Source organism: Miniopterus natalensis, chromosome 15, assembly GCF_054644295.1.
Source record: "Miniopterus natalensis isolate mMinNat1 chromosome 15, mMinNat1.hap1, whole genome shotgun sequence".
Lineage (NCBI taxonomy): Eukaryota > Metazoa > Chordata > Mammalia > Chiroptera > Miniopteridae > Miniopterus > Miniopterus natalensis.
The window spans coordinates 30,859,017-30,886,243 of record NC_142095.1 but is presented as its reverse complement, the minus strand read 5'-3'; the positions used below and the strand labels follow the sequence as shown (position 1 = coordinate 30,886,243).

The window sequence follows — 27,227 nt, the reverse complement described above, 5'->3', positions numbered from 1 at the left end:
TTTCAAATATATTTTTGTAAAATGTCTTGTGGGCTTATCACTGGGGGACGAGGCAACACAACTACACATTTTGCTGCCTGTAAACTGTTATTACAGATGCAGTGACCAGTCACCCACAGACTTTGGAAGAAAGTTACATGGTTGGTCACTGACCATGGTGCCTGTTTGTTATTTATAGTGATGTGGACTGAGGAGCTAACAGCAGAGTATGTACTATATGCAGGTACTCACAGTTAATGTATTGTGGTCATTGAAATTTGAACTGTGTTGTTGAAGAATTAGTGTTATTTAACTAAACCATGGTAGATTTGTTTCCTAGGGTGCTATAACAAATTACCACAAACAGGGTGGCTTAAAATGATAGAAATTTAATCTCATACAGTTCTGAAGATTGGAAGTCCAAAATCAAGATATGGGCAGGATTGGTTCCTTCTGGAGGCTGAGGGAGAATTTGTTCCATGCCTTTCTACTAGCCTCTAGTGGCTGCTGGCAATTCTTGGCGTTCCTTTGCAGGTGGCAATGTAACTCCCATCTCTCCCTTTATACAGGGTGGGACAAAAGTAGGTTTACAGTTGTGAGTACCTGAAAGATAGTGTTTATTCTTGTATTATTATTTATTATTGTATTATTTTCTAAATGAACTGTAAACCTACCTTTGCCCCACCCTGTATTCTTCTGTCCCGTCCCCCCCCCCCCCCCCCCCCCCCCCCCCCCCCGTCCCTTGTAAGACTAGTGTGATTGGTTTTAGGACCCTCCAATTGATCCAGGATGATCTCATCTTGAGATCCTTCATCTGCAGAGCACCTTTTCCCAAATAAAGACACATTCACAGGTACCAGGTCTTAGGATTTATCTTCTTGAGGGCCACTATTTAACTCCTTGTACATGGTGTCTTAGTCCATTCTGGTTGCTATAACAAAATACCACAGTGAAATATACCCAGAAGTGGGGGACCGGAAGTAAGGGGGCTGCAATTTTAGTGTGGGAGACCAGAGAATGCCTCAGTGTGGTAACATTTGAGCAAAGACCTAAAGATGATGAGGCAACAAGCCATGATGTTAGTGAGAAGAACATTCTAGATGGGTGGCTTATAAACAGCAGAAATTTATTTTTCACAGTTCTGGTGGCTGGGAATTCCAAGATCAAGGTGTCAACGTGGTTGGATTTTGGTGAAGACCCACTTCCTGATTCATAGCTGGTGCCTTCTTCATTGTGTCATTACTCAGTAGAAGGTGCAAGGGAGCTTTCTGGGGTCTCTTTTATAAGAACACTAATCCTGTTGGTGAGGGCTCTATGCTTTTGACTTAAAGCATCCCTAAAGGACCCACCTCCTAATCCTATCTTGTCAATTTTAGGGGGATGCAAACATTCAAACCATAGCACATGGTAACTGAAATTATGCATATCAGGACTGTAAAGCAGGGCTGCCTGTACCATTTTGATGGATATCCATGCTATTTCTAGCTGTTGGCTATTCTGAATATTTTTTAGAATTCCATTTTAACTTACAGCTTTTTAGCTTTTTCTTTTTTTTAATGGTTTTTCTTGGGGCTACAATATAATCTTAAATTTTTCACAGGCAGAATTAATATTCCTATTGTCTTATGTAATATGCAGTTACCTCATTACCATCCTTTGCACTACAGATATAATGAGCATATGTTATATTTATATATGTTAGAACCCCAGAAGGTAGCAATGTAATTTTTTAAATTTCAACTTTATTTAGGTATAATTGACAAAATCGTAAGATGTTTAAAGTGTACATCATGGTGATTGAATATATGTTGTGAAGGGATTTCCCCCATCTAGTTAATTAACACTTCATCATCCCATATATCTTTTTGTGTGTATGTGTGTGAGAACTTTGCTCTACTCTGATAGCAGGTGTCAATGATATATACAGTGTTATCAACTATAGTCAGTCACCATGTTTTATATTATATCCATCTCATAGCTGAAAACTTATTACCCCCTATGTTTATTTTTTCAGGTCTTATGTTCAAGTCTTTAGTCTGTTTTGAATTGATTTTTGTGCATGGTGTAAGAGAGTAGTCCAGTTTCATTCTTTTGCATGTGGCTGTCCAGTTTTCCCAACACTGTTTATCGAAGATACTGTTCTTTTCCCATTGTATATCCTTGGCTCCTTTGTCATAGATTAATTGACCATATATGTGTGAGTTTATGTCTGAGCTCTCTATCCTGTTCCATTGATCTATGTGTCTGTTTCTATGCTAGTTCTGTACCATTTTGATTACCGTAGCTTTGTAATATAGCTTGAAATCAGAAAGTGTGATGCCTCCAGCTTTGTTGTTCTTTCTCAAGAGTCTCAAGATTGCTTTGACTATTTGATTCCATACAAACTTTAGGAATGTTTGTTCTGTGAAGAGTGCCTTAGGGATTTCACTGAATCTGTAGATTGCTTTGAATAGTATGGACATTTTAATAATATTTATTCTCCTAATCCATGAATACATGCTATCTTTCCATTTATTTGGGTCTTTATTTCATCAGTATCCTAATAGTTTTCAGTGTACAGGTCTCTCACCACCTTGGCTAAATTTATTCCTAGATATTTTATTCTTTTTGATGCAATTGTAAATGCAATTATTTTTTTAACTTCTCTTTCTGATAGTTCATTGTTAGTATATAGAAAGTCAACTAATATTTGTATATTGTATACCCTGCAACTTTACTGTTATAATGTATGGGTGTAATGTTGTATATACATTAGAACCCTGCAAGGTACTAATATGATTTTTACCTTTAAAAACATGTATGTTTTTTTAAAGAGGAAAAAAGTTGTTTATACTTAGGGCATTGGAAATAGTAACTATCTTTCTTTGGTACATAATTCCTTCCAAGTGGTGTAATTCTCTTCAGCCTCAAGAACTGCCGTTAGCATTTCGCTGATCTGCTGGTAATGAATTCTTTTCTACTTATCAGAAATATTTTTCAACTTAAACTATATTTTCAAAAAATATGCAGAGTAGGGAAAAATTAGGTTTACAGTCATGAGTACGCAAAAGTTTATTCTTGTATTATTTATTGATTATTGTATTATTTTCCATATGACAAATGTAAACTTACTTTTGCCCCACCTGGTATTGGTCTGATCAGTTTGCCTCCTCTTTCAGTGAATAGAATTCTGGTTTAATAGATGTTTCTTTTCTTTTAGCACTTTGCAAATATTGTTCCACTATGATTAGGCCTCTTACCAACCTCCTCCTACCCCCCAGTTGCTACCCCAGCTCTGGCAACCATTTTTCTAACAAGTGGGACTTTTATTTTTTAGATTCTACATGTGATACCACACAGTATTTGTCGTTCTTATTCCACTTAGTATAATGCCCTCAAGGACCATCCATCTTGTCACAAAAGGACAGGACTTCCTTTGTTCTCATGGTTGAATAATACTGCATTGTATACTTAGGTTATTTCTGTATCTTGGCTATTGTGAATAAAGCTGCAGTGAACTTCTTGGTGCAGATGTCTCTTCTAACAGGCGTGAGGTGATATCTCATTGTGATTTTGGTTTGTATTTCGCTGATTAGTGATGTTGAGCACCTTTTCATGGGCCTGTTGGACATTCGTATGTTTTCTTTGAGAAAATGTCTAGTTAGTTCCTCTGCCCATTTTTATTTATTTTTCTGAGTTAATATGACTTCAGTTGCAATTTTAAAAAAGTACATAGGACATTGCTTTTCTCTCCCCAAGAGCAAGGCACTTATAAAAATAGATCTTATCTTTCTTTAAAAAATCATAATTAGACTAGCACTTTGAGTAGTTACAAGAATGTTTTGTCAATTTAAAAATTTTTTTAAATTTATCTTTATTGTTGAAAGTATTACAGATGTCCCCTTTTCTTTCTCCCCATTGACAACCCCCCTCCCTGGGCCCACCGAGGTCTTCACCACACTATTGTGTGTCATGGGTTATGCATATAAGTTCTTTGGTTAATCTCTTCCCACCCCTTCTGCCCATTTTTAAATGGATTGTTCTTGTTGCTGAGTTGTATTAGTTCTTTATATAGTCTGGATATTAACTCCTTATCAGATATAATTTGCAAATATTTTGTTACATTCAGCAGGTTGCCTTTTCATTTTGTTGATGGTTTCCTTTGCTGTGCAGAAGCTTTTAGTATGAGGTAACCCCACTTGTTTACTTTTTGCTTTTGTTGCCAAATGCAAAAAGATTATTGGCAAGACCCGTGTCTAGGAGCTTATTACCCCCTGTAGTTTCTGATAAGTCAGTGGTAATTCAGATTGTAATATATCATATCTCTGGGGTTTCTTTCAGTATTTTCTCCTGGGTTTCTTCAGTTATATATTTTACCTAGGAGTGGTTTTCTTCATATTATACTGGTCATTGTTCTCTGCATCTGTAAGTTTATGTCATTCACCAAATTTAGAAAAGTTTTGGTCATCAAATATTTTCTCTACATTCTTTTTCCCCCCCTGGGACTTTTGAATATTGTCCCACAGGTCTCAGGCTCTGTTCATTTCTTTTCATTCTTTTTGGGGGCAGAGTTAATGCATAGCATTTGGAGCACTGCTTCTCAGCCCCTTTCTTTGTGGGATGGCTTCCTCACTTTCCAGTGGCTGATTTCTTCCAGCTCTGTCTTTTGGTTCTTCAGGCCAGAAGGACTGGATTTTCCCATGGCAATTTTAACCACCCTGCATAGACATACCCGGTTTTGGCCTCTTGGCTAAAAGCTATTTTTCCTATAAAGATAAATCACCTCTGCCATTCCTTCTTCCAGGTGTATAATCTCTTGAAGAATCCTCCTGCTACTGTTCATTGTCCAGTGCCTTCAGGTCTTTTTAAAATATTTGTGTTTCTAGATATCTGCAGGAAGGTCAGGTCTAGGAGAAACTTACTGAAAACAGAACTATATGTTACCCTTTTTAATGGTTCCTTTAAGTTGTACATTAATTACTAAAGGCTTGGTATTTTCCCATTTTTTCCTCATGTGATGTTACCATGTGTCCACCAGAGGGCAGGATTGGCAAGGCAAACGGGTTCAGCCTGTAGGAAGGAGCTCTGCTGGAGTTGTCCAAAAATTCTCATTATCACTGTTTCTATCTTCCCTGGCTTTAGTTTCCATTGATGACAGTGTTTTTATGCATTCCACAGACATTTATTGAGTACGCACTACAGATCAGGCACCTTCAAGCTGTAGATTAGTAAAGATAATTTCATGGAGGCTGTAGATTAGTAAAGATAATTTCATGGGAAATTGCAAAAGGGCAATTATGATACAGGTTTTCTGGTAACAAATCTTCATGAGAGGCCCAAACCAGATGTCACAAGAGGATGCACTTGGATCCACCTGGGTAGGAGTGTTGGGGAAAGCTGTGAAGTATGAATAGCGTCTCCATATGTGTTGGAGGCTGGGGGTGGTGCACAGAATGACATGGGTGCAGAATGGCACAAATTTTGTGTTTGGGGAGCAGTGGGAGTGGTCACTGAGGTTGAAAGAGGTATGTAGAAGGATGCGGTAGGTAGGATCTACCACCACAAGGGAATTAGGAGACAGATTGGAGTCAAATCTAAGGTGGCAAAACAGGTAACCCACTGTTTGGAGATGTTACTCTGTGGTAGTGTAAAGAGGTTGGAACCTGGTGGGAGGGGAGGCCAATTAAGAAATGACCGGCAGCCCGGCTGGGCGTGGCTCAGCAGTTGAGTGTCAAGCTAGGATCCAGGTGATCAGGGTTCAATTCCTGGTCAGGGCACATGCCCCATCCCTGGTCGGGGGTGTGCAGGGGGCGGCCGATCAATGACTCTCTCATCATTGATGTTTCTATCCCTCTATCCCTCTCTTTTATTTTCTCTGACATCAATAGATGTATGTATTTTAAAAAAAAAAAAAAAAAGGCAGGCACCAGAGGATGGCACCCCTACTAGCTTTAACAGTGTGGGAACTGAAAGGACAGGCCGATTTGGGAGGTGCTCTGTAAGCAGAATAGTTGGATCTGACAGCTGAGAACAAAAGGAGTGAAAGTAAAGTGGAGGCTTTTGCTGTAGGTGACCAGGTAAGGCTGGGGGAAGAAAAACTTATTTTTGGGGTGGGGACTAGAGAGTAATTTTTTTAACCAGATGAGTTTATTAAAGCCTGTGTCTAACAGACTCATAAGAATGCACTGCCTGAGCAGTCATTTCTAGATCTGCTCAGAACCTTGGGAGCAGGGGGGCCATGGAAGGTGTCTGGTTCACACACCTCTGCTTGAATGTATTCCCCAGCCACCTATACTGGATTCATACCTGGTGGGAGTAGCACCCAGGCAATCAGGTAGTTCCTTCCTTTTCTGTGGGGAGTTGTTAGGGCCTAGGGGCCCTTCACCACTGGTCTTTTGCAGAAAAACAAAAGGAATTAAGGAGTCCCCCTTCTTTGTCATCTGGCACTATCACATACCCTGGCTGCCCTCTGGCAGCAGCCTACCCTTTCTGCTGTAATTTGTTTTTCCTGCAACTTCCCTTCCTCAGCACTCCCAGCTGGCCCTCTGGGTTTTGGAGGGCTCTTCCTCTTCTTCAACTTGGGATCATTTGTGAAAATTTCATTTGAGCAGTAAGAAATGGGAATTCTCCATTTGGTTGTGATTTTCCTCTGGAGCAGGGGTTCTTAACAGGGGTCCATAGCTCGAGAGGGTGGGGCCCAACGACAATTAGAATGAGACCTGTAACTTTAGGCGGCTGCTAAAATTCACTGCTTTTCTGTGGCTCCTATCATTGCTGGCCCGGAGGAAGGAAAACTTCCCTGGGGGAAGCTACCATTGGGGACTTGGGACTGAGGCAGGTAGCCCAGCTTCAGCACCGAACAGTCAAGCCTACGTTTCCTGTGACCTTTTTGGAACACTGCAGGCTCAAAACAATGGAGTCTCCGTGCAGGTTAAGTTCTGTGTGAAGCTGTATTCCCATATGGGTATATTATCCAGCTTGGAAATCAGCATCCCAACCTCTGAGCTTCAGCTTCCCTACCTATAACATGACGTTGACCCAGTACTAGCATGGTAGGCAGGGATGGAGGAAGGCAGTGGTTCAGTGGGACCCTAGATTCTCCCAACATCTTGGATTTTTTGTTTTTCAGGAAAAAAGCTTGTAAGTACTTTGAGCAAGGCAAGGGGACCTGCCCATTTGGAAGCAAATGTCTTTACCGCCACGCTTACCCTGATGGGCGGCTAGCAGAGCCTGAGAAACCTCGGAAACAGCTCAGTTCTGAAGGCACTGTGAGGGTAAGGACTTCGCCGTCTCTAGTCAGGAACACTTACCTGTGGGCATTTCTAGTTACTGCTCCTGGCCCTTTTTCTAATAGTTTTGGCAACCAGAAATAAAAAAGAAGCTACCCAGCCTTCATATTGCCATTTTTAATAAGCAGGCATGTTTGCTGGCTATTTTTGCAGTTCTTCAATTCAGTGCGGCTCTGGGATTTCATCGAGAACCGAGAAAGCCAGCATGTCCCCAATACTGAAGATGTCGACATGACAGAGCTTGGGGACCTCTTCATGCACCTGTCTGGAGTAGAGTCATCAGAACCCTGAAGAACAGATGGTCGCCCCTGCATTTTGGGCTCCGGCAGCAGAGCCTTTCCCAACTAGGGTGTGCAGAGCTTCCTTTACTGCAGCCCCAGGTAGTGTGTTGATTGGATTGGAGTGGGGTTGTATTTAACCTTGGTCTCATCCATTCTCCATTACATCCATGCAAAGAGTGAAGGATGTAAAATAACAAGTATATGGAATCACTACTTTTATAGTTGATATTTTAGTTGCACCTCAGGCTCCTCAGGGGGACCAGCTAAATAGTCAGACTGAGTTTTGATTGATTGCTTTTAAAACAAACTTGGCTCCTGTCTTTTATGAGCCTTAGCTCACTAGAAACTAGTCAACTTGCAGTTGCCCCTAAAGTAGATTTCTTTTTCTTACCAAAGGATTCTTCACACCTAAAAATGATTCCTATAGTGAATTTCCATAGTACTTAACTAGTGTGTGGTCAAAACTTGATCTATACAGGGCTTTTTCAGAAACAAAAAATGGGCACTGTACCCCTTAGTGTCCCAAATCAGAGCAGGAGTCTTGTTGTCGTATAGTCAGTAAGCAAAATATAAACCTTCTTCCTTGGGGGTGGGGGTGGGGGTGAGGTGGAGGCTCTTGAAGTGGCAGGAAGTACAGGGTTGTAGAGCAGAGGTACAGCTCCTCATTTCTGGTTGGCGTGGCCACGATTGGAGGAAACCTTGCACGCGTGCCTCCAGGGAAACATGTCCCTAGCTCTCCCCTGTGGGCACGGGCTCCAAGGTAATCCTACTGAGGGCTTCGTACACACATGCTCTTGTGTGCGCTTCCTGCCCAAGCCATCTAATCTTAAGCTGTAAAAAAATTTCTTGTTCTGACCCAACAACACTGGTCCTGAGCATGACTTTTATCATCAGTTATGGTTTTAATTGAAGGAACATAGTCTTGTGAATCAGAACAAACTCACTCTAAGCCGGAATTACCTATTTTTATAAAACAGCTATAGATATCAAATATTTTGTAAAATGCATTAAAGTGTGGGTAGAAAAAAAGGTCTATTCTTACCTGAGTTTAAGAGTGCTTTATGCATAATTTTTATAGTTAACCCTTTAGTGAAGGGTGACAAAGAGCACAGGCAAAGGCTGAATTAAATTCACTCCCGGCAGAGGCTCTGGGCCCATTTCCTGCTTGAGTCCTGTTCCAGAAGGGATGAACAAATGGAGAGTTCAAGCTGTGAGCTTAATATTATTCTAAAAGGAAGAAACAGCCAGTAAGCCTACATTTAATTTATTTTATTAAAATAACATAATTGAGGAACCATTGGATAACTGTATTTTGTCAGGCGCAATAAAAACAAAATTAAAACCCAAATCATCAAGAAAACCTGTATTCTTGGCTTCCTTGCATACACATGACGTGGCTGTTGAGATACAAAGCTGGCCGGTGGCCCCGCCCCATAGGGGCAGCTCCTGGAAGACAAAATTCAGCATGATGGAAGACTGCTCCCTGAGAGAGCGGAGACCGGGAGGGGCAGGCCAGGCATCTCTTCTGGAAAACCATCCAATGCACTGGAGACCTCCAAGAAAAGGAAGGGTCCCCAAACTCAAGTTCCATAGTACCAAAGCAGACTCCTTTAGGCGGCCGTGGTCTCGACAGTCCTGGGCTGTTTGGTGCATTATGTGCAAAACTACCTGTTTGGCGCCACACCACTATCTCTGAAGAAAAAGTCCTTTCTGTGATAAGCATTCCTCATAGGAGCTGATATTCAAAATCCAAAATCCGTGTGTCCCCCCATCAGGGCTGGTTTGCCTACCTTCATTTCACCTCCGAGGGCTTTTTCTTGCCCTAAAAATACTCATTTAGCCAATGGCCGGGGTCCCAGATCATATATTGCCATCAGCAGCCACTGGTATATTTGAAGAAGGCTCAGCTCATGAGCATGGAGGACACAGGACAAACCAGCATGGTGAATGGCTTCCTTCTCCCAGGACCAGAAAGGGTAGAAAAGGCAACATGAAGTAAGGCCCTGTGAGTAGTCTAGAGGTCCTTAGCAGCAGCTTCTCTGGAAACAAGCTTTCTGCTCCCACAGAAAGGGAACAGAAAGGTGGTGCCTGCTGACTTTCCTTCCTCCCCTGGTGGCCTGAGTGCAGGTGCAAAGTCAGCTAGAAGACAGGCAGTCTAGGAGACGTGGTCAGCGTGCAGGCATTGATATCCTCAGTGTGGGCCGCCCGATGCAGGGATGGCTCAGAAGCGCTCCGGTTGATTTTCGGTAGAGAGTGTTGGAGCAGCTCAATGGAAGACAGGATCTGAAACAAAGCCACAAAAATGGTCTCCTTATGTGGGCCTTGGCGTTTCCATAGCAGCAGTTTTCCATCAGGAATCCAAAGACAGGCTGTTCTCTTCACCCCACCTGTAACATCTTGTGGAGAACACGAGCCCCTCCCTATTTGAAAAAACAAACACCATACTTCCTCCTCGTAATTAAGAACTCCTGCTTTAATTTAATCAGTCCCAGCATCTTTGAGCTGAGTCTTACCTGGGGAAAAAGGGGCCTCTCTTCCTTAACTTTCTTCACACAGTCGGCTACAAGCCGCTTCATTGCTTTGGGGCAGTTCTTGTACAGCTTACTAAGGTCTGGGGATGCATACCCTCGGCCCACCATGAAGATGATCTAAGGGAGAGAAAACAGTTGAGGGAAGGGATGATTAAACAACACTGAAAGCAGCAGCTTCCAACCCTCTAGTTGCTCAGACTGGCAGGAGGCCCAGGGGCTTCCGCAGCAAGTTCGTTCCTTTAGTGACAGTGCGCATACCTGATCTCGGTTGTTGATGTGGGAGTAAGGTAGCTCCCCTGTCATGAGCTCATACAGCACAATGCCATAGGAGTAGACGTCAGACTGGAAGCTGAATGGGTTATTATCCTGCATTCGGATCACCTCTGGGGCCTACAAGGACAAAGTGCATTTGTCACTATCTGGGCCCCTCACATCCAGGGGCCAAACTTTCCCTTCCCTTCCATTCCATTTTGTATGAGTCCTTTCCTCTGCCCTCTATACCTTGTCCCTAAAGGGCCCACCAACGCCCTCAGGGGCTGGCTTATTCGAGCTCAGGAATCCTAGTCTCTGGGATCCAGCACTTTCACCTAACTCTCCTCCAAGCTATGCTTCAGCATGGTTCTGATCAGCTTCCTCCAGGAAACCCAAATTCACCCCAGCCTGTCTGACATCATCGAAAGCATCACTGAGGTGGCCTGGACTTGGGAGAAATGTGGAGCAATGCTTTAAGTTTTGCACACACACAGATCTCCAGGGTACCCCTTCTTCCCTGCACCCTCCTAGTGGGAGCCTCGCCTCCTCACCATCCACAGGATAGAGCCGGTGGGTTGTTCAACCTGCTGAGAACCACTCCAGCGTGACTTTACTGTTGCCAAACCAAAATCTCCAATTTTCACTGTCAGGCCTTCATGGAGAAATATATCTCAATGCTTGTTAAGGACTCTGGTTTCAAAACACTGGTCAAGTTAATTTTGAAAAACTTACCAAAGTTCTTATTAGCACAGCATCTCTCCACTTCCCATCTGCCCCCCAAGCCTTCTCTGTACTGGATTTGCTAGGATTTCTGAAGTTTTAAAAAGTGCTTTTGAGCCTGGGCAGTATGGCTCAGCAGTTGAGTGTCGACCCAGGAACCAAGAGGTCACTGGTTCAATTCCCGGTCGGCACATGCCTGGGTTTAGGGCTCAATCCTCAGTGGGGTTGTGTGGAGGAGGGAGCTGATCAATGATGTTTCTCATCGATGTTTCTATCCCTCTCCTTTCCTCTCGCTCTAAAAATCAATAAAATCTAAGTGCCTTTGAAATGTCCCTTCTTCATACACAAGGAATGCTCGGGAGTGCAAGATGACTTGGCTCCAGCCCGAAACGGCCATTTTCCCCCTGCTGCTTCTCCCCATTTACACATCTAGGTGCCAGGTCCCTGGCCTGTGACCTTCCCACATAATGTAGGTGCCTTAAACCCCAAGACTTGTAAGAGTGCAGGCTGCCTTCCAGTGCACCTCAGAACTGCGCACAGCCTGCTGGTTGCTTACATTCACTTCTGCCTGCATTCTGCCCTCAAATGACATGTGAATAGCAAAATAGAAAATCCCTCAGTGAGTGCTGAATGCTGTCCTAAGACACTTAGTCACTTCAAAATCAGAACCAAACTCCCTTCATTTCTAGGGAAAGAAGTCAGTCAGTTTAAGGCTGTCTTATGATCTGCTGCTCAGTAATTCACACCTCCTTAAAGTCTATGGTGTCCGCTTTCATGGCATGTGTTGGTCCCCAAAAAAACTACTAAAGTATTCCATGCCTCAGACATGTACCCCAAGTAAGCCATGTCCCACAATCGACCTCAACACAACTGTTGTGCCTGTCATGGCCAAGAAGCAAAGTTCAGCTGTAATGCCACACTCCTTTCCAAGGGAGGGAGATGTAAAATACCTTAATTCATTATTTCTACAAAAGCACATGAAGTCTTAGAGAGGGGAAGGGTTGATTCTAATAGTAACCTCTAAAGGAAACTATTTCTGTACATTTAAGACAGACAATTATACGTAGTAATTTTTAAAATCTTATATTTGGTTTACAGCTGCATTCTGACCAGATACACACACACACTCCACAAACTAGGAAAAAAAACATGAAAGGCAAAAAAGCGCCATCCCCCCCACGCCAAGTTAAATTAGTAATAAACAGCATAATAAAACGACCTATTTCAAGCATAACCCAAACACTTATCTCAACTCTTGTGGAAATCTTCCCAAGGCCATTTTTCGCTGAGATAACTTTCAAAGTCTCCCTTCTGTTTCCCTAAATTTAGAATTGAGCAGTCAAATGAAACCACCACCAAAGGATACTGTTGGATTTCATGTCTCTGTGGATGATGTTCTTTGCATGCAAATAGCTGTGAAGGGAAAATAACAATTAAAAACAGTTTATGGGGCATAGCTAGAAAGCAGCTTCCAACTACAGCTACAAAGCAAAGCACCTGAAGGCCTGGCTCCCACTGCACTGGTTCGGTGGGGGGCCACATTGTGCTATAGCAAAATGGAGTGACACTTCTTTAAGCATCAATTTTACTCAAGAAGTAATTCTCACAACCAAAATGTCCATCAGCCGATTAACAAATAAATGAAATGCGGCATATATCCATACAATGGAATATTATTCAGCCACAGAAAAGAATGAAATACTGATATATACTATAATATGGATAAACCTCTCAAAAACATGCTAAGTGAAAGCAGTCCGACACAAAAAACCTCATATCTTGAAAATGTTCTAAAATTAGTGATGGTTGCACAACTTTGAATATACTAAAAAACACCACCTGAACTGTACACTTTAAAGCAGCAAATTTGATATGTGACTATCTCTTTAATTTTTTCCTAAAAAGTAATTGTGACTAGTTATTTCCTAAAATGTTAAGGCAGAAAATGAGATTTTATATAGCACTTTCAAGCACAGCTTAGCTTCAACTCCCAGACATGTGGCGGTGTGAAGAGTTCTCGCTCCTCCACATAAGGAAGAGTTTCAGAAGCACTGCTCTGGGCTAGCAGAGAATGGAAGGAACACACACACCTTTCACAAAGAAATGTGACAAGCACAGACACACACAAAAGTAGTATTTAATGGAAGCGTGAGGATGACCTTTAAGCATTATCCAAAAAGTGACATCTGATGCCCACAGAGGGCACTGCCATAGCTGTAAGGCTGGGTATCTGGCTGGGTTTTGAGGGGAGTGCCTGGAAACTGAATCTGAGCCCCAAGGGAGCAGCCTCAGCTTGGGCGAGGGACATGGAAGTGTCACTTCCGCCCATACCAGAGGCTTATTTTCAGCTGTGCAAAAATACCACAGAAATCACTTAACAGACTTGGCTTTTCCTAACCCTGATCCCAATTTAGGGACAAGTTGATGCTTGGAGCCCAGACGTTGTAGTCATCAGACTATCTACTCACTCCATTCCCTGAGCAGTCTGCCGGGCAATGTCAATCAACTGGAACATCTGGAACTTGGTCTCTTGGACATGCAGGTGTTTGTAGAGGCTGCTACCCTCGCACCACTGGGTCACAATGGCCAGGTTGTCCTTCGTCATGTACCCCATGAAGAGCAGGATGTTCACGTGCCGTGTTTTGCTGGATGAGGGAGGAGAGAAGGCTCTGAACTTTCCCTTGTTTCAGAATAGAGAGATCTACTCTGCTTCCCCACTGACGACAAATCCTGTGTGTTCTTGACACCACCGGTGCTTACAATCTGAGTGGCTGGCAAAGCAAACACACATGACTACAGATAATCCAATTGGTATTCTGGGCTGTCAAAGGAGCCCACCATGATTCACGATTCACCTCGGTGCTGCCTTGTTTGTAGAGAGGACATTCTCTTTATCAGGGTACAATCACGGTTTTCCCCACAGGGGTCAGCAGGACCCCTCATTGGTGGAATTCATCATTATTCAACTTCCTGCTACAAGTCTAAATAGCGACTCAAAGATTTGAAAACTTAAAGTCTGACATCCAGAATAAGTCAACTTGGCCATAAAAAGAGTTCATGGAAATAAATGTGAAAATAAAACCTATTTCTCCCAACCTCAAACCAAAACTCAAGAGAGAGAACCTGGGCTACTGAGTGTAGTATGCCCAGAGAACTAAAGCAGTGGAAGGGGGTCTGTTCACCAAAAGGGGCTCTTCTAAATGTTTCACAACCACATACACTGGAAGGAAACCTTCCACTCCCTTTCACTTGTAAGGGAGGAGTTTCAACCACAGGCCTCCACAGTGAACATCACTAACCACTAGTCCCAGCCATAGGTCTGCACAGTGCAAGCCCACTTACTCTGTGGTTTGTGTACCACCACCCATGCCCCACACCTGCCACTCCAGGGGAGCCGGACAGGCCAGCTTTCTACTCACCGCAGGACAGCCACCTCGTTCCTGAAGGCCTGCAACTGCTCTGGTGTAGGGTCAACCACCTTTAGGATCTTTACTGCAACGTCTCCTGCAAATTAGTGTGTAGTCAGTACAATCAGTTGAATGATATTACTTTATTTTTCATATACCCTAGTTTTGAAATATAGTGAATCATTTAAGAATCTTGTGCCTAAACAGATGGAACAAATATGCAAATTTCTAAATTATTCAAGTAGCTGAAAAAAGTCACAGAAGTTACACTCCTGTCCTTAAAATACCACACCACAGGCTTGAACAGACTTGGTTTAAACTATTCCTACTAAATCTGGCATCCTGAGGTAAGGTGATGTGTGACAGGTCACAGCCTGGGCCTATGAGGATGACATCAGTGGGTGGACATGAATGTCCCAGCAGATACTGAATCTTTGGGGCCAGAAGGCTGGTGCTAGGAAGGAACCCACTTAGCAAGCAGTTGTTAAACTCAGCAGCTACATTTCAATAAGACCTAAGATGGTCCACTGTACAAAATCAAATATATATATTGAAATTAAGCTGCTTTGCTTTCAATACCATTCAAAAGACTTCTTAGGATTAATAGTCATTGCTTACTATACCCTGACAGTCTGTGTTTTCACAGGCATTATCTCATTTAATCCTCATGGCTGCCCTATGACATAAGTACAGTTAGCCTCATTTTACAGAAAATAAAGTTTAGTCACAGGTCACATAACCACAAACCAAAGTGCTAGAACCAAGATTAGAACCCCAGTCTGACTCCAATGGCTACTTCTAACCACAACACTGACAAGTGGCTGTTCATCACTGTCAATTGCTAGGCGCCTCTTTATACAACCTTAGAATATCCATGGATCAATTCTACTTTATATGTGCTACCAATTTAGAAGCCAATTTCAGAAGTGCTTTTATGTCATTTATCATAGAAATTATAATAAATTGAAGCCCTTTTAGGAGCTCAGATTTTCATGGCAAGCGAATTTACTAAAACATAGCTTTCTGGTGATCAAATGAAGTAGGAGTTCGTGGAAAGGCACCTTGGAGGTGACAGTTCCTCCACATATCAAGTACGTTATATCCTTGCAACCTCTACTGGCGCATTCCTCACTTCATTTTTGGGGAGCACCAACTGATAGTTCTTATGATAGGTCCTAAACTGTTGTACTGTGATCTCTGGTTTATCAACTAAAACTAAAGTCCCCACTTAACACCTTCCACAGTAGGTTCTCATCCAATTCAATGGCACATGTATTTACCAAGGGCCCAGGGCTGCTGACCTTGGATGGGAGATGCACACTATATTCAGAGCTGCCTTCTATCTAGGAAGATGGAGCTAGATGCAGCCCCAGCCTCAAGTTCCTTATGATGGAGTAGGACAGTCTTCAGCATAACTGCTCATTCTGGAGCAGTCTGAGCCAAGATGGGGAGGGTTTAAGTCTCTTGGTAGAGAGGATGCAGAAAGGTCTAAAGGGAATGGGATAGACGCCGAGGGAAGGATTAACAAAGGTGAGGTGAGGCCGGGGGGGGGGGGGGGGGGGGGGAATACTAGCTGTGCTTGGAAAACTCTGGCATGGGATTTGGGTGCCTGCAGGATAGGAAGGAAGCCAAGGAGAAGCCTGCTGCAAGAGCCCAGGTAAGATGCAGGCATAGTGATGACATGGGAACAGAAAGGAGGGGGTGGAGGCAAGAAACCCTATGAAGGTAAAATGACCCAATGTGGCAGTCAACTGAGCAGTGGGGCTAGGATGCTGGTGGCCCAGGCACTGTGCAGAGCTTTAAAGGGACAGGCCAGGGTGGGGGTGCAGGAGGAAGGCTTGGGGAGATGCTGGATTGTTCCTCAGAAGGGGTGGCTTCTCAGGAACTTCCTAGTTCATGAGCCCTTCCCCTTCTTACAGCTTTCCTCTGGACATGCTCCAGTTGTCACTGAACTCATCCCCAGTGGAACCACTTTTGGACCTAATCAATGATGCAACCTCAGAACTCAGAGGCTTCACTGGGAGCCAAAGCCTGCTGCTCACAGTGACTCACTCTGGCCCGGTAGTCAGCTGAACTTCTTCTACCTCTAGACTCCATTTTTTGGAAGAGTGAACAGGACTTATCCCTATTAAAAAGCTTATCTTTTCTTTGTTCTGTCATCACAACCAGTTCAAATCCTCTCATCTAAATCCTATTAACCAAAGATACATTACAAAAAAACATTACAACTCCTCGTGTCATCCACAATACCAGAGTCGTCATGCAAGTCCCTGATAGGAAGACTAAACAGAGTCAAACCAAGGACAGAGCCCTATGGCCCCCACAGGGACCCATCTGCCAGCTGGCTTACAGTGAACAGTTATAACAACAATTATATGCAATTTCTCACTGAAACCCACACTCCATATGACCCCACTTCCTCATTTACATGTAAATATTCAGAGAACTGCCATGATAGGCACTCATTCTGTTAGGAACAATAGGCAAACATAGGAAAACTCATTTCAACTCATATAAAGAACAGTTTTCTACTTGGTCAAACTGCTCAGAGCTAAAATGATTTCTCATGGGATCCTACAACCCCTACCCCCAGACCTCACTCTTCTTAGCCTTTCCCCTCATTAACTCTACTGACGCCAACAAGACCTCCTTGAGTTCCTCTAACAGGGCAGGTGAGTGATCCACTTTGCACCTGCTGTTGCTTCTTCCCCAAGTTGCACCACCATCAGGCCTCATACAAATGCCACTTCCTCGGCAGACTCCTCCCTTTCCAATCTGCAAACACTGAACTGGGCCTGCCACTCCATACCTGCTTTCCTCCATTTTTCTGCTTAGCACTTAAAATACATTATATACTTTTTTTGGTTATTGTCCCCACCAGAATATAAATTCCATTAAGAGGATTTTTATCTCTTTTGTTCACTGCTTCATTTCTAACCTCTAAAGAATGCTTGGTATTAGAAGAATGCTCAGAAAGCACTGCAAAGGAACGAATTTTAAAATGCAACTGTCAGCGAGATAAGTTATGACTCAATAAGCTGTCCGAGGCTCTGGAGTGGGGAGTGGGTACAGCCTCTGGTGGGGAATACTGAAGACTTAGCTGTATGCAGCCCAGGTCCAGAATCCATTTCTGGGAGGATGAGTCAGGACTCAGTGCCCAGCCTGAGGTCCCCAGGTCTTGCCTAGCCCCCAATTTGTAGAATTAGGTCTGGGCCCAAAACAAAGGCTGCTCTCCAAACTATCCAAATACCTTTGTAGCTGGCAATCGTACAACATCTAAAGAATGGTACTTATTTACTTTAGCAAGTAATATAAATGACAAAGGTCAGCCAGGGAACTTTTTATGGAGGGTAGCTACAGGTAGTAGTTAACCAGAACTTCTTCCTTTCCCTTAACAGTCAAGTCAGAAGTAAAAATAGTACCAACAAGTTAAGACATGTTCCTATTGGTTATTGTGTTTTTAATGAGATGTTGATATCTCTTTCATCATCAGTGAAGAAGGAAGAGCTGCTCTCACTGGTAAACTGAATGTTTTTAACCTTTGTAAACAATTCATTTCCCCGGTTAACCACTGGGATTGTCTACAACTTATCCATACCCTGCTTTCTGTAACAGAATACAATGAACACCATCCCACCTCTTTACTGACTCAGTTAAAGTTACAAACTTCAGCCTTAAGCTGAGATGGGGATCCCCAGACCAGGGTTACACCAGACTGCTTGCCTCGCACTAAGTAGATCTGCTCCAGGGTTTTGCTGCCTCCTCACGCTGTCAGTGATCGTCCCTGCCATTAGTCTGACAGCCTCTACTGCTGTCTTCATTCCTTTTAACGTGTTGTTTGTAATTAGTGGAGACTAGCAAATCAGATCCCAAACTTATGCTTAAACGGAGCCTCTGTGCTTGAGCTCAAGGGCCTCTTCTTTACATAAGGTGAGCTTTAGTTCATGGAACTGAGGTCTCCATCTCAGCTGCTTTGAGATCCTTCTGTTTACTTTCACAGCTGCTAGCCAGAATAAAAAATTAAAAAATCACCAAAACAGTTCTGACTAACAAACTGAATAAAACACTGTATATAGGAACCAGAAAAGCAGTAACAAAGGGGGCGGGGGAGGTATACCACAGAACCTCAATCTAGAAGTTATGGTTTCCGTGACTCTCCCATTTTTCTTTATTCAGAGACCATAGCTCACGCTCTGAGGGGCTAACATGAAAGTCCATTGCTCCTCGTTCCTCCGACTTGAGACTCCTTAAAAAATTAGAATCTTAAAAGCATTAGACGTGTTATCTATCTTCTAACAGGAGTCTTTATGACAGTAACACTGTAACAAATACATCTTGTCACAGTCTAAAAGCTCACACACTGAGAATAAACACAAGCTCATAAGCAGTATTGTGGCAAATCTAACATGTGCTCGATCAGAGGAAACTTAAATTTGGGCATACATCTATTGGCTTTTAGCTGAAGCTTTTAGAAATGTGGTATAAAAATGATTAAATGCTCCTAATGGAAGCATTAAAAGCAATATTCACTGCTCCACCTCCTACAATTACTATCAGCCTTTTGTCTCAGATACAAGCACCTCTATATTATACAGCATCCCACATAACTGTACTCTTTTTCCTAAGGGGTCACCTAGACATTCGTGACATCTATTTGGATAATATTCTGCAATAGTATAATTTCTCAGAGACCCACAGGCAGGCCACTAGTGTACTAGATGGAATTTTCAAAGGAAAAGGAATCATCCTCTGTGTAATTTATAAATGTTCAATCCTGTACTAGTCCCTTAAAGAACCAGAAATTTGTCAGATGATTAGTTACAAGTGGCAAACCCATATATTCATGAACGTAAGGTACACGTAATATTGGAGGCATTTCTCAGTTTTCAAAACCTTTAATTATAATGTTCCATTCATGTGAGACCCTTCTCTCAATCTTTGCCCATTTACAAATAAAGATAATATGGTAGCATTCAAAGTAGAAATATAGGCACCTAGGCACTTTAGGTATTTTTAGTTTTTGTTTTGATTTTTTTGCTTTATTAAAATCTGAATTTATAAGAGATGTCTTCTTAGGAACATGTAGCATTTTCAAGGCAACACTCCCTATAATGCTAACATCCTAAAGCCAGGAGCATTAAAAACCTGACAAAAAATGCTATTTAGTTGCCAAATACACAAGCTGTGGCTACAGACATTACAATGGTACATTTCTTCCAAGTGACAAAGCGATTCTAGAATAAGAACACTAACACTCCACAGATTCAAGAATTAAGCCTGTGTCTTCCCTATTTGATAGGGATTCCCATAGCCAATCCCAGAGCAGAGCAAAGAGAAGCTGTTGCAGGCAGCTTCTGGCTCTCCTGTGCCCAACTGTTTGACCATGGGTATGCTGGTTCCCCTCTAGGGACCTCAGTTTTCTTGCATGTAAAATCTGTAAGGTGCTTTCCAGCTTTAAGTTTCTAGAGTCCATGCTCCCCTCACAGCAGCAGACTCTTACTCATTTAAGAAGCTTCAAAGCATGTCCCACGTGCAACCTGTATCTAGTCAGTTTATAAGAGTACTTGACATTTAGGGCTCAACTCACCAGTTTTCAATTATCCTGAAACCCTTATAACCAACTATAGCATTGTGGAGTCTGAAAAGAATGCTATGAAATCTCACTGAAACGTTAAGTTCAATCTTCAGATGCACTCCAGTATCCCTGGAGAGTGCTGCTGTGAGCCGCAGAATCGAATCCTCCCCCCTTGATGCTCTCTGGACTGAAACTTGATTTTACCCCTTGACGTAAAGGCCCAACTTACCATGCCACTTGCCCTTATAAACAGTTCCAAAGGAGCCTGACCCAATCCGAGTAGACAGCATCACTTCACTGGCTTCTATTTCCCAGTAATAGCTTGAATCTCTCTGTCCACGAGGCCTCTGAAACAATCAGGTCATTAAATCTATTCCACGGAATGGTAAAGGTCTGTTTAACAAGGGTTTCAAAGAAAAGATCAACTCCATACATTTTCATACCTTTTAAAGACAGACATGTTAACTATAATTCCAATTTTTGTTTTTCCGAAAATATCATTTTAGTTGCACCCTCCCTTACAACAAACCAGCAAGTTTTCCCAATGCAAGCACACCAAAAACGGCACAGACATTTACAATATGATTCATCAAATGTTTTTTCATTAGAGTCCCCTCCTTCCCAAAATTAAAAGCATTCTCATTTCTGACTTAAGTTTTTCTTACTGAACCCTAACCTCAAGGAGATACAGTTGGTCAGACTCACAATTTTGTTTTTCTCCTGGGTCCCAGATCCTGGTGCCCGTTCTCTCTGTGCCGGCACAGGGGTTTTGGGCTGTGACCAGCCTGTTGGGCTCAGATTGTTGGGGCTGCTGGACAAGGCTGACGGTGAGGCTTTAATGGACAAGACAAACAGAATCCACACGTGGATAAGCCAAGAGAAAATACACAGCATAAAGAGAAAAAGCCCATTACTATTTGCTAAATGACTTTGGACAAGTACCTGATTCACTGTGACTTCGAATTGCATCCTGAAACAGAAAAGGAAAGCTGGTCAATTTCTGCACGGAAAAAGATGTTCTCTGGGGAAGGGGATAGGGAGGATTTGCAGGAACAAAGATTACAAAACCTCTAAAACACAAACAGTCTAATTACACACTTCCCTTTGATTAAATTCATCAAATGTCAGTGACTAATATCTCTAAGATTGTTATCATCAAATATTAGGAGGACTGATGTTAATTTTTCATATACAATGAAAACCAAATTATCTCAGAAGAAAGCAATGCACACAGCAAACATACTCTTTAGGAAGACTAGCAAAGTTACTATCAGCTAAGATCTTTCCAATGATTGGGGATCTTGCTCCAGTGAGGCTCAAAAAAAAGTGGGGGATTCGCTGACAAGCTCACTTTTACTCTTCTGGGAGTTCATTAGGGCACATTGACCAGAAGATGGATTTGATATGGGTGAACACCATGACTATATCACTTTTTTCTGAGCCTAAAATCACGGAAAGATGAAAGGATCATAATCTCCTAGTCGAACACCTACATTTTACATATAAGAAAATATATTAGAGCAGGTCATGAGACTTGGCCAGGGTAATACTGACAGTAGGTGGCAGAAATAGAACAAGAAACCATAGGCATGGATCTCAGCTTTGTTCACCACAAAATGCTCCTCAGACCTTATGGGCAAGCTCTGAAATTAGTTACATTCTACTCACGTAAGAAGTCAAATGCTGTCTTTAGAATTTATTACAAACTGTTTGGGTGAAACAGTTTAAGTTACAAGGCCCTCCACAACACCTAAATCCTCATTTTATATATCTTCACTTAAAAGTATATAAATAGTTACAATATAAAACCACTTGGCCTCACATCCTCAAAAAGGATATTTTTCTGGGAAGTCATATTCTCTTTATTTTCTTTGTGTCACCACAGTAAAGACAAGATACTTTTTTCACAAAGCTATTACTGGAATGCTCCCACTCTATGACATCTTTACAAGATTAAAAGAAAAATCATAAACCAAGCTGCCCCTCCCTGCCTTTGGTAGCCCCACCAAAGCATCTTCAGAATTTACAGTAAAGCCTGGTTCTGGGGTTCCCACACCTGGTGGGTCTTCAAGAATCACTTAGAGAGGTGTTTAAGATTACAGATTCCCACCCCTTACTACCCCCACTAGGATTGAATAAGCATGTCTGAGAGAGCAGGTGGCAAGTCCAGGAATTTCTATGTTTTTAAGTAGAAATGACTGCCAGGTGGGAAAAACACTGGCCAAAAATAAACCTGAATTTTATCAGAATACACAGGAGCTATGCTTTATTATCCAACTAATCTCTTACTTGTTTTTAGTCAAAGCATGACACAATCTATTTTTATTGACCAGAATTATATTTCCATGCACTAGGATTTTTTCTTAATGTCACAGTAATTTTTTTCCTATATCTATTATATACCTCATATTTTATTCTGTGCTAATTTCTACAGTTGGACTGATTTATCCTAGAAGGGATTTTCAGTCATCTTGGAATCTAAATATTAAAGAGAAATATAAATGGCTTAAAACAAGAATGTATACTTAAAAAATGCTGAATCGTGATTAAAAAAACAAATCAAAATGTGCTCTGTCTCTAAAGTGCAGAGAAGGTTCGATTCCCAGTGAGGGCACATACCCAGGTTAGGCATTTGATCCCCTGTTGGAGCATATACGGGAGGCAACCAATTGATGTTTCTCTCTCCCTCTCCCTTACTCTCTTCTAAAATCAATAAAAACAGCGCAGCCGGCATGGCTCAGCGGTTGAACATCGACCTGTGATCCAGGAGACTGAGGTTCGATTCCCAGTCAGGGCACATGCCTGGGATGTGGGCTTGATTCCCAGCAGGGGGAGTGCAGGAGGCAGCCGATTGATGTTTCTCTCTCTCTCCCCCTCTGAAATCAATAAAAACAAAGCAAAACAAAACAACCCCAAATCAATAAAAACATATCCTTGGGTGAGGATTAAATAAAGTACAGAGAGGATTAAACACAACAGTAGTGCTAGTCATTTTATAGTAAAAACTCAAGATTTTTCACTCTTAATGTTTCCTCTAAGAATAATTACACAGGAATAAGTCATATAATAGAAAAAAAGTAACTGGTATATTACTGTATGATTATCAGGGCTAATTATGATAAATAGAAATTAAAGTCATAACTTACATGCACATGACCTCCTCACAATAATACTGTGATATTCAAAGTGCCCCTCTCACTCAACAAATGACTACTATAGACTCCATATTCAGAAGCCAACTTTTTGAGTCTCTGCCACCTCTGATTGGTAGCACAAGTACGCCTAAGTGGTTTGAGGGTTGAGTGAAGTAAACTGTGCCTGAAATGGCAGGTGTCCCGGAGGTTTTTCAAGGAACAAATCATGATATAGAGAGAGCACAGTTGTGTCTGATAAGCTTTTAACAAAGGATTTTCAGGGCATATCACCAAACTGACACATTTGGTGTCTAAACAAGGATAATAAAGACAACAGTGATGTTGTACCAACCGAATAAATCTAGCATTGGTCTTGGGTTGGAATTGATTTTTAAGAAAAAATTTTAAATGCCTTTAGCTTCAAAATCACACTTTGAGAAACTTATTTCACCCATCAGCAATACCACAAACAGTATTTCTTTTTACTCCTACGTACTCTAGTACCAAAAAAAGAAAATAAACCATGAAAACAAGTCTGACAATAAATATAAAATTTAACTTAATGATTGTTTCATTTTTGATAGTCTACTATCTGACAGTCTTAGCAATCCTGTTAATTGACAAGAAAGCAAAGGCATGAAGAAGAATACCTACTCTTCCCCTCAAACAAAATCCTCTGGACCACGCCCTGGGAGAAGCATTCAGGCTGTTATGCTAGTCCAAAGCAATGAGAAATAAAGAAGAAGAAAGAACAAAGGAAGTATTTTTTAAGTGTATTCAGTTGTTATTAAAGATGAACTAGAAAGCAAACCAAACAAACAGAACATACCAAAAAGCCAAGAAAAGAAAAAGCAGTTTGAAAACACTAGCTTTAGGCACTTTCACATCTCCCTAAATACCTGCTTATTAAAATCCTATGACTCCACCCTTTGATTTCTAAATTAAAACATTTAAAGTCTTTCAGAGAGTCTGTAGTTCTCCATCACTGTTATTTCCTTTCCCACAGCAAAATGAAACTACTCTTTATGTAGCTTATTCACTAGCTCACTGAAATCCCACTCAAATCTGACATGGAAAAAATGAATTCAAGTGTTAGCATCTCTTCAGGAAATCTTAACTCTCCATTTGATGACACACCAACCGGATTGTTCACCAGTCTAAAGATGTAGTGGATAAAAAAGACATTCAAAGTCTAGAGATCTGAGAAAGTGCTGCAACATTCCTTACCAGGTTTGAAACCCAAAACTCTCTGGCACAACAGTCGATCCCACCCAAATAAGCTGACTGATTCCCATCACCACCCCAAAGGGCCCAATTACCTCGATCATCCTGCTGTCCACAGGCAGGGTGGTGCTGACCATGTGGACATTAGGTGTGGACGTCGACCTCTGCCTCTGGGAGAGGGAACCTTCAGAGGAGGGGCTGGAGGTGTTGAATGTGAAGGCGTGGGGCGTGGAGTATCTGTGCTGGGAACTAGGTGAGGAGGAGAAAGACAATTCCATGACTGACATTCATGCCTCCCCGCTAGAAAAGTCCTAACTACCTACTTCATTAAGATACTCTGGGGCGCCCTAGCTGGTGTAGCTCAGTTGGCTGGGCATCATCCTGTGCACTGAAAGGTGGCAGAATGTACTCCTGGTCAGGGCACATGCCTGGGTTTTGGGCTTGATCCCCAGTAAGGGGCGTGCAGGAGGCAGCCAATCGATGATGAGCTCTCACATTAATGTTTCTCTCTCTCCCTCTCCCTTCCTCTCTCTCTAAAAAAAAAAAAAATCATTAAAAAAATATTTTTAAGGAAAGATACTCTGGGGCAATCCCTACTTCTACTACATACAACACCTTTTACAAAATGTTCTTTTCTTTCAATATGCACCATTTAAAATTTTTCTTCCGTCTAGGTAATTCTGCATGCAAATTTTTGAAAAGGAAATAATATATGCTCTTGGAATTCACATGAAAAGAACAACACATTGTAAGTTTTCTTTTTTAATAAATCACCTCTAGAGAATGAATACTCTAAATCTTTAGATCATCTATGAGGAAGAACATATTAGCATTTGCCAACCTACTAAGCTAGCTGGAACTTGCCCAGTTTAGAGACTAAATCAGAGAACTTCAAGGAAAATTATTTAACAGAGGGTTAGACCTGCTAAGCATGTCTACAAAAAGGCCAGCATTTTATCTACTGTGCATCCTCTCCTCCCGTAACTAGCTCACAAAGTCTCTATTAATGTGATTTCAGTTTTTAGGTTGCAATACCTAACTGGCCTCTTACAATGCCACTCCCCACAAACCAGACTGCAAACACACATTAAATATAATATTTTCACTATTTGCTCTTAACATGTTTTGTTCAGACTCAAGTAACACCATGCATGACTTCAAGGGATAAAAGGCTAGTTTTTCTAATGGAAATTGTTCCATTGCCTTGAAAAATGGCCTTCCCAGGTAATTCCATGTTTATGCCCTCAGAGGCCTGGTTTTTTCACTGAAATCTTCAGAAGCAAGTACAGATTTTTTGGTCAGACTTCCTTTTCAAATTATCAAGAAAAATAAAATCGTACACAAAGTATATATTCAGATACTGTTCCAATACAAATTCCTTGTTCTAAAATCTGCTTTTAACAATTCTATGGCAGTTTCATAAAGGCCATTAAATATTATACAATTATATATACATTTAAAGTCAGATTTTGGACAAAGATGTAGATTTTATTTTAGGTTCCAAATTCACGTGTAACACTAAAGCAAGATGTGAAGTCAACAAAACTCTCATTTTAAAGCTGGAAAGTAGTAAAGACAAGGTATGTTCAAATGCACAGCTACATTACAAAGAATATTTATATTAAAAATATAACTAGATTATTTTTAAAGATAGCAGTCTATTAAATATCATGGTCTTAGCAAAGCAAGGCCATAATAAGCATTTCAAAGTTTCATTTTTATTACATCACGCTCCAAAGTTTTGGGACCCTTTCCCTGAGGCTCACCTCACTACATACTGAAGAAGGCAAAATCTCAAGGTTTTAAAAATGTGACGAGATATTAAGGGGCATACTATGATAATAGAAGAAACCTCTAGTCAGACTCACTTTCCAGTATGTAAGAACTACAGGACCACAAAAAGTAAGTTCGATGTTTTGTTGTAACACCAATAAAGCAGCAAAGGGTTTACACAGAAAAAGAAGAGAATGCAACATAACCCTTTTCTTTTGTATTCAGGATTCAATCCCACTCCCCAAATCCCCAATGTAATTTTCCCAAAAAGAAAGCTATAGGTAAAAAAAAAATTACCTAACAGGCATCCGGCAAACAGGCTCTCGCATCCGACGCACTGGCAAAGAAGGCAGTGCTGGGACCCCACTATCACCAATAGTGGAATTTGGAAACAATCTAAATGAAATCAGAGAAAGACTAGTTTGTAGACTTGCAGTAATTTTACAGTCAGCCTGCCTTGCCTTGTAAATTAACAGCTCCTCAAAGTGAACTCTTCACATTTTCTTTAACCACTTTAGGCTACCCAGAGTAAAGAGACCACCAACCCAAATGACTTGGTTTGAGTGACTACATATTGTGAACAACAGTGACCTGCCAATGAACATAGAGGCTCTATGTGTTTCTAGGACATACTGGCCCAATGTCCGGCTATGCCAAAATAACATTTTTTAAAGCTCCAGTAGGGCACTTTATAACATAAATCATGAAGAGCTTTTTTGGAAACATTTTGTCTTGGAAACACATATATGAAAAGACTAAAGTATGAAGAATAAGTCACTCAGCACCAAAAGTCATAAATAAGAGGAAAAATGATATTGACATTAATTGGGCATCTTCTTTCCATGAGATGAGCACTTGTGCTCCCCAATTTCATGTTACCTTAGGTAATCCTCACAAGAACACTGCAAGGAAGGAAATAACCTTGTTTTTTCAGACAAGTAAACTAAGGGACTCAGAGGAGGCTATACAGTTAGCTAACGACAACACTGAAATTTTGACCCATGTCTGCTGGACTCCAAAGCTTGTGCCATTTATCCTACACAGGGTCTCTGCAAAAACAACATGTCACTACCACAAAAGTAA

General features: G+C 41.6%; 2 protein-coding genes across 4 annotated transcripts in view; one reads left to right on the top strand and one right to left on the bottom strand.

Moving 5' to 3' along the window:
* Nucleotides 1-8,876, top strand: part of MKRN2 (makorin ring finger protein 2) — a 35,613-nt gene extending 26,737 nt beyond the window's left edge. The window contains exons 7-8 of the mRNA XM_016209908.2: nt 7,088-7,232; nt 7,401-8,876. Of these exons, the coding sequence (XP_016065394.1) occupies nt 7,088-7,232; nt 7,401-7,538 (283 nt within the window). The 3' untranslated portion in view covers nt 7,539-8,876. The remainder of the gene's footprint in view (nt 1-7,087; nt 7,233-7,400) is intronic.
* The window catches only part of RAF1 (Raf-1 proto-oncogene, serine/threonine kinase), a 65,664-nt gene continuing 47,219 nt past the window's right edge, over nt 8,783-27,227 (bottom strand). For all 3 annotated transcript variants that reach the window (XM_016209905.2, XM_016209906.2, XM_087824980.1), the window contains 12 exons: nt 26,442-26,540; nt 24,467-24,620; nt 20,956-20,983; nt 20,719-20,846; nt 20,243-20,360; nt 14,451-14,535; nt 13,500-13,676; nt 12,398-12,444; nt 10,863-10,981; nt 10,318-10,449; nt 10,042-10,176; nt 8,783-9,811 (listed from right to left, as the gene is read on the bottom strand). In XM_016209905.2, coding sequence (XP_016065391.1) covers nt 9,668-9,811; nt 10,042-10,176; nt 10,318-10,449; nt 10,863-10,981; nt 12,398-12,444; nt 13,500-13,676; nt 14,451-14,535; nt 20,243-20,360; nt 20,719-20,846; nt 20,956-20,983; nt 24,467-24,620; nt 26,442-26,540 — 1,366 coding nt within the window. In that variant the 3' untranslated portion in view covers nt 8,783-9,667. The remainder of the gene's footprint in view (nt 9,812-10,041; nt 10,177-10,317; nt 10,450-10,862; nt 10,982-12,397; nt 12,445-13,499; nt 13,677-14,450; nt 14,536-20,242; nt 20,361-20,718; nt 20,847-20,955; nt 20,984-24,466; nt 24,621-26,441; nt 26,541-27,227) is intronic.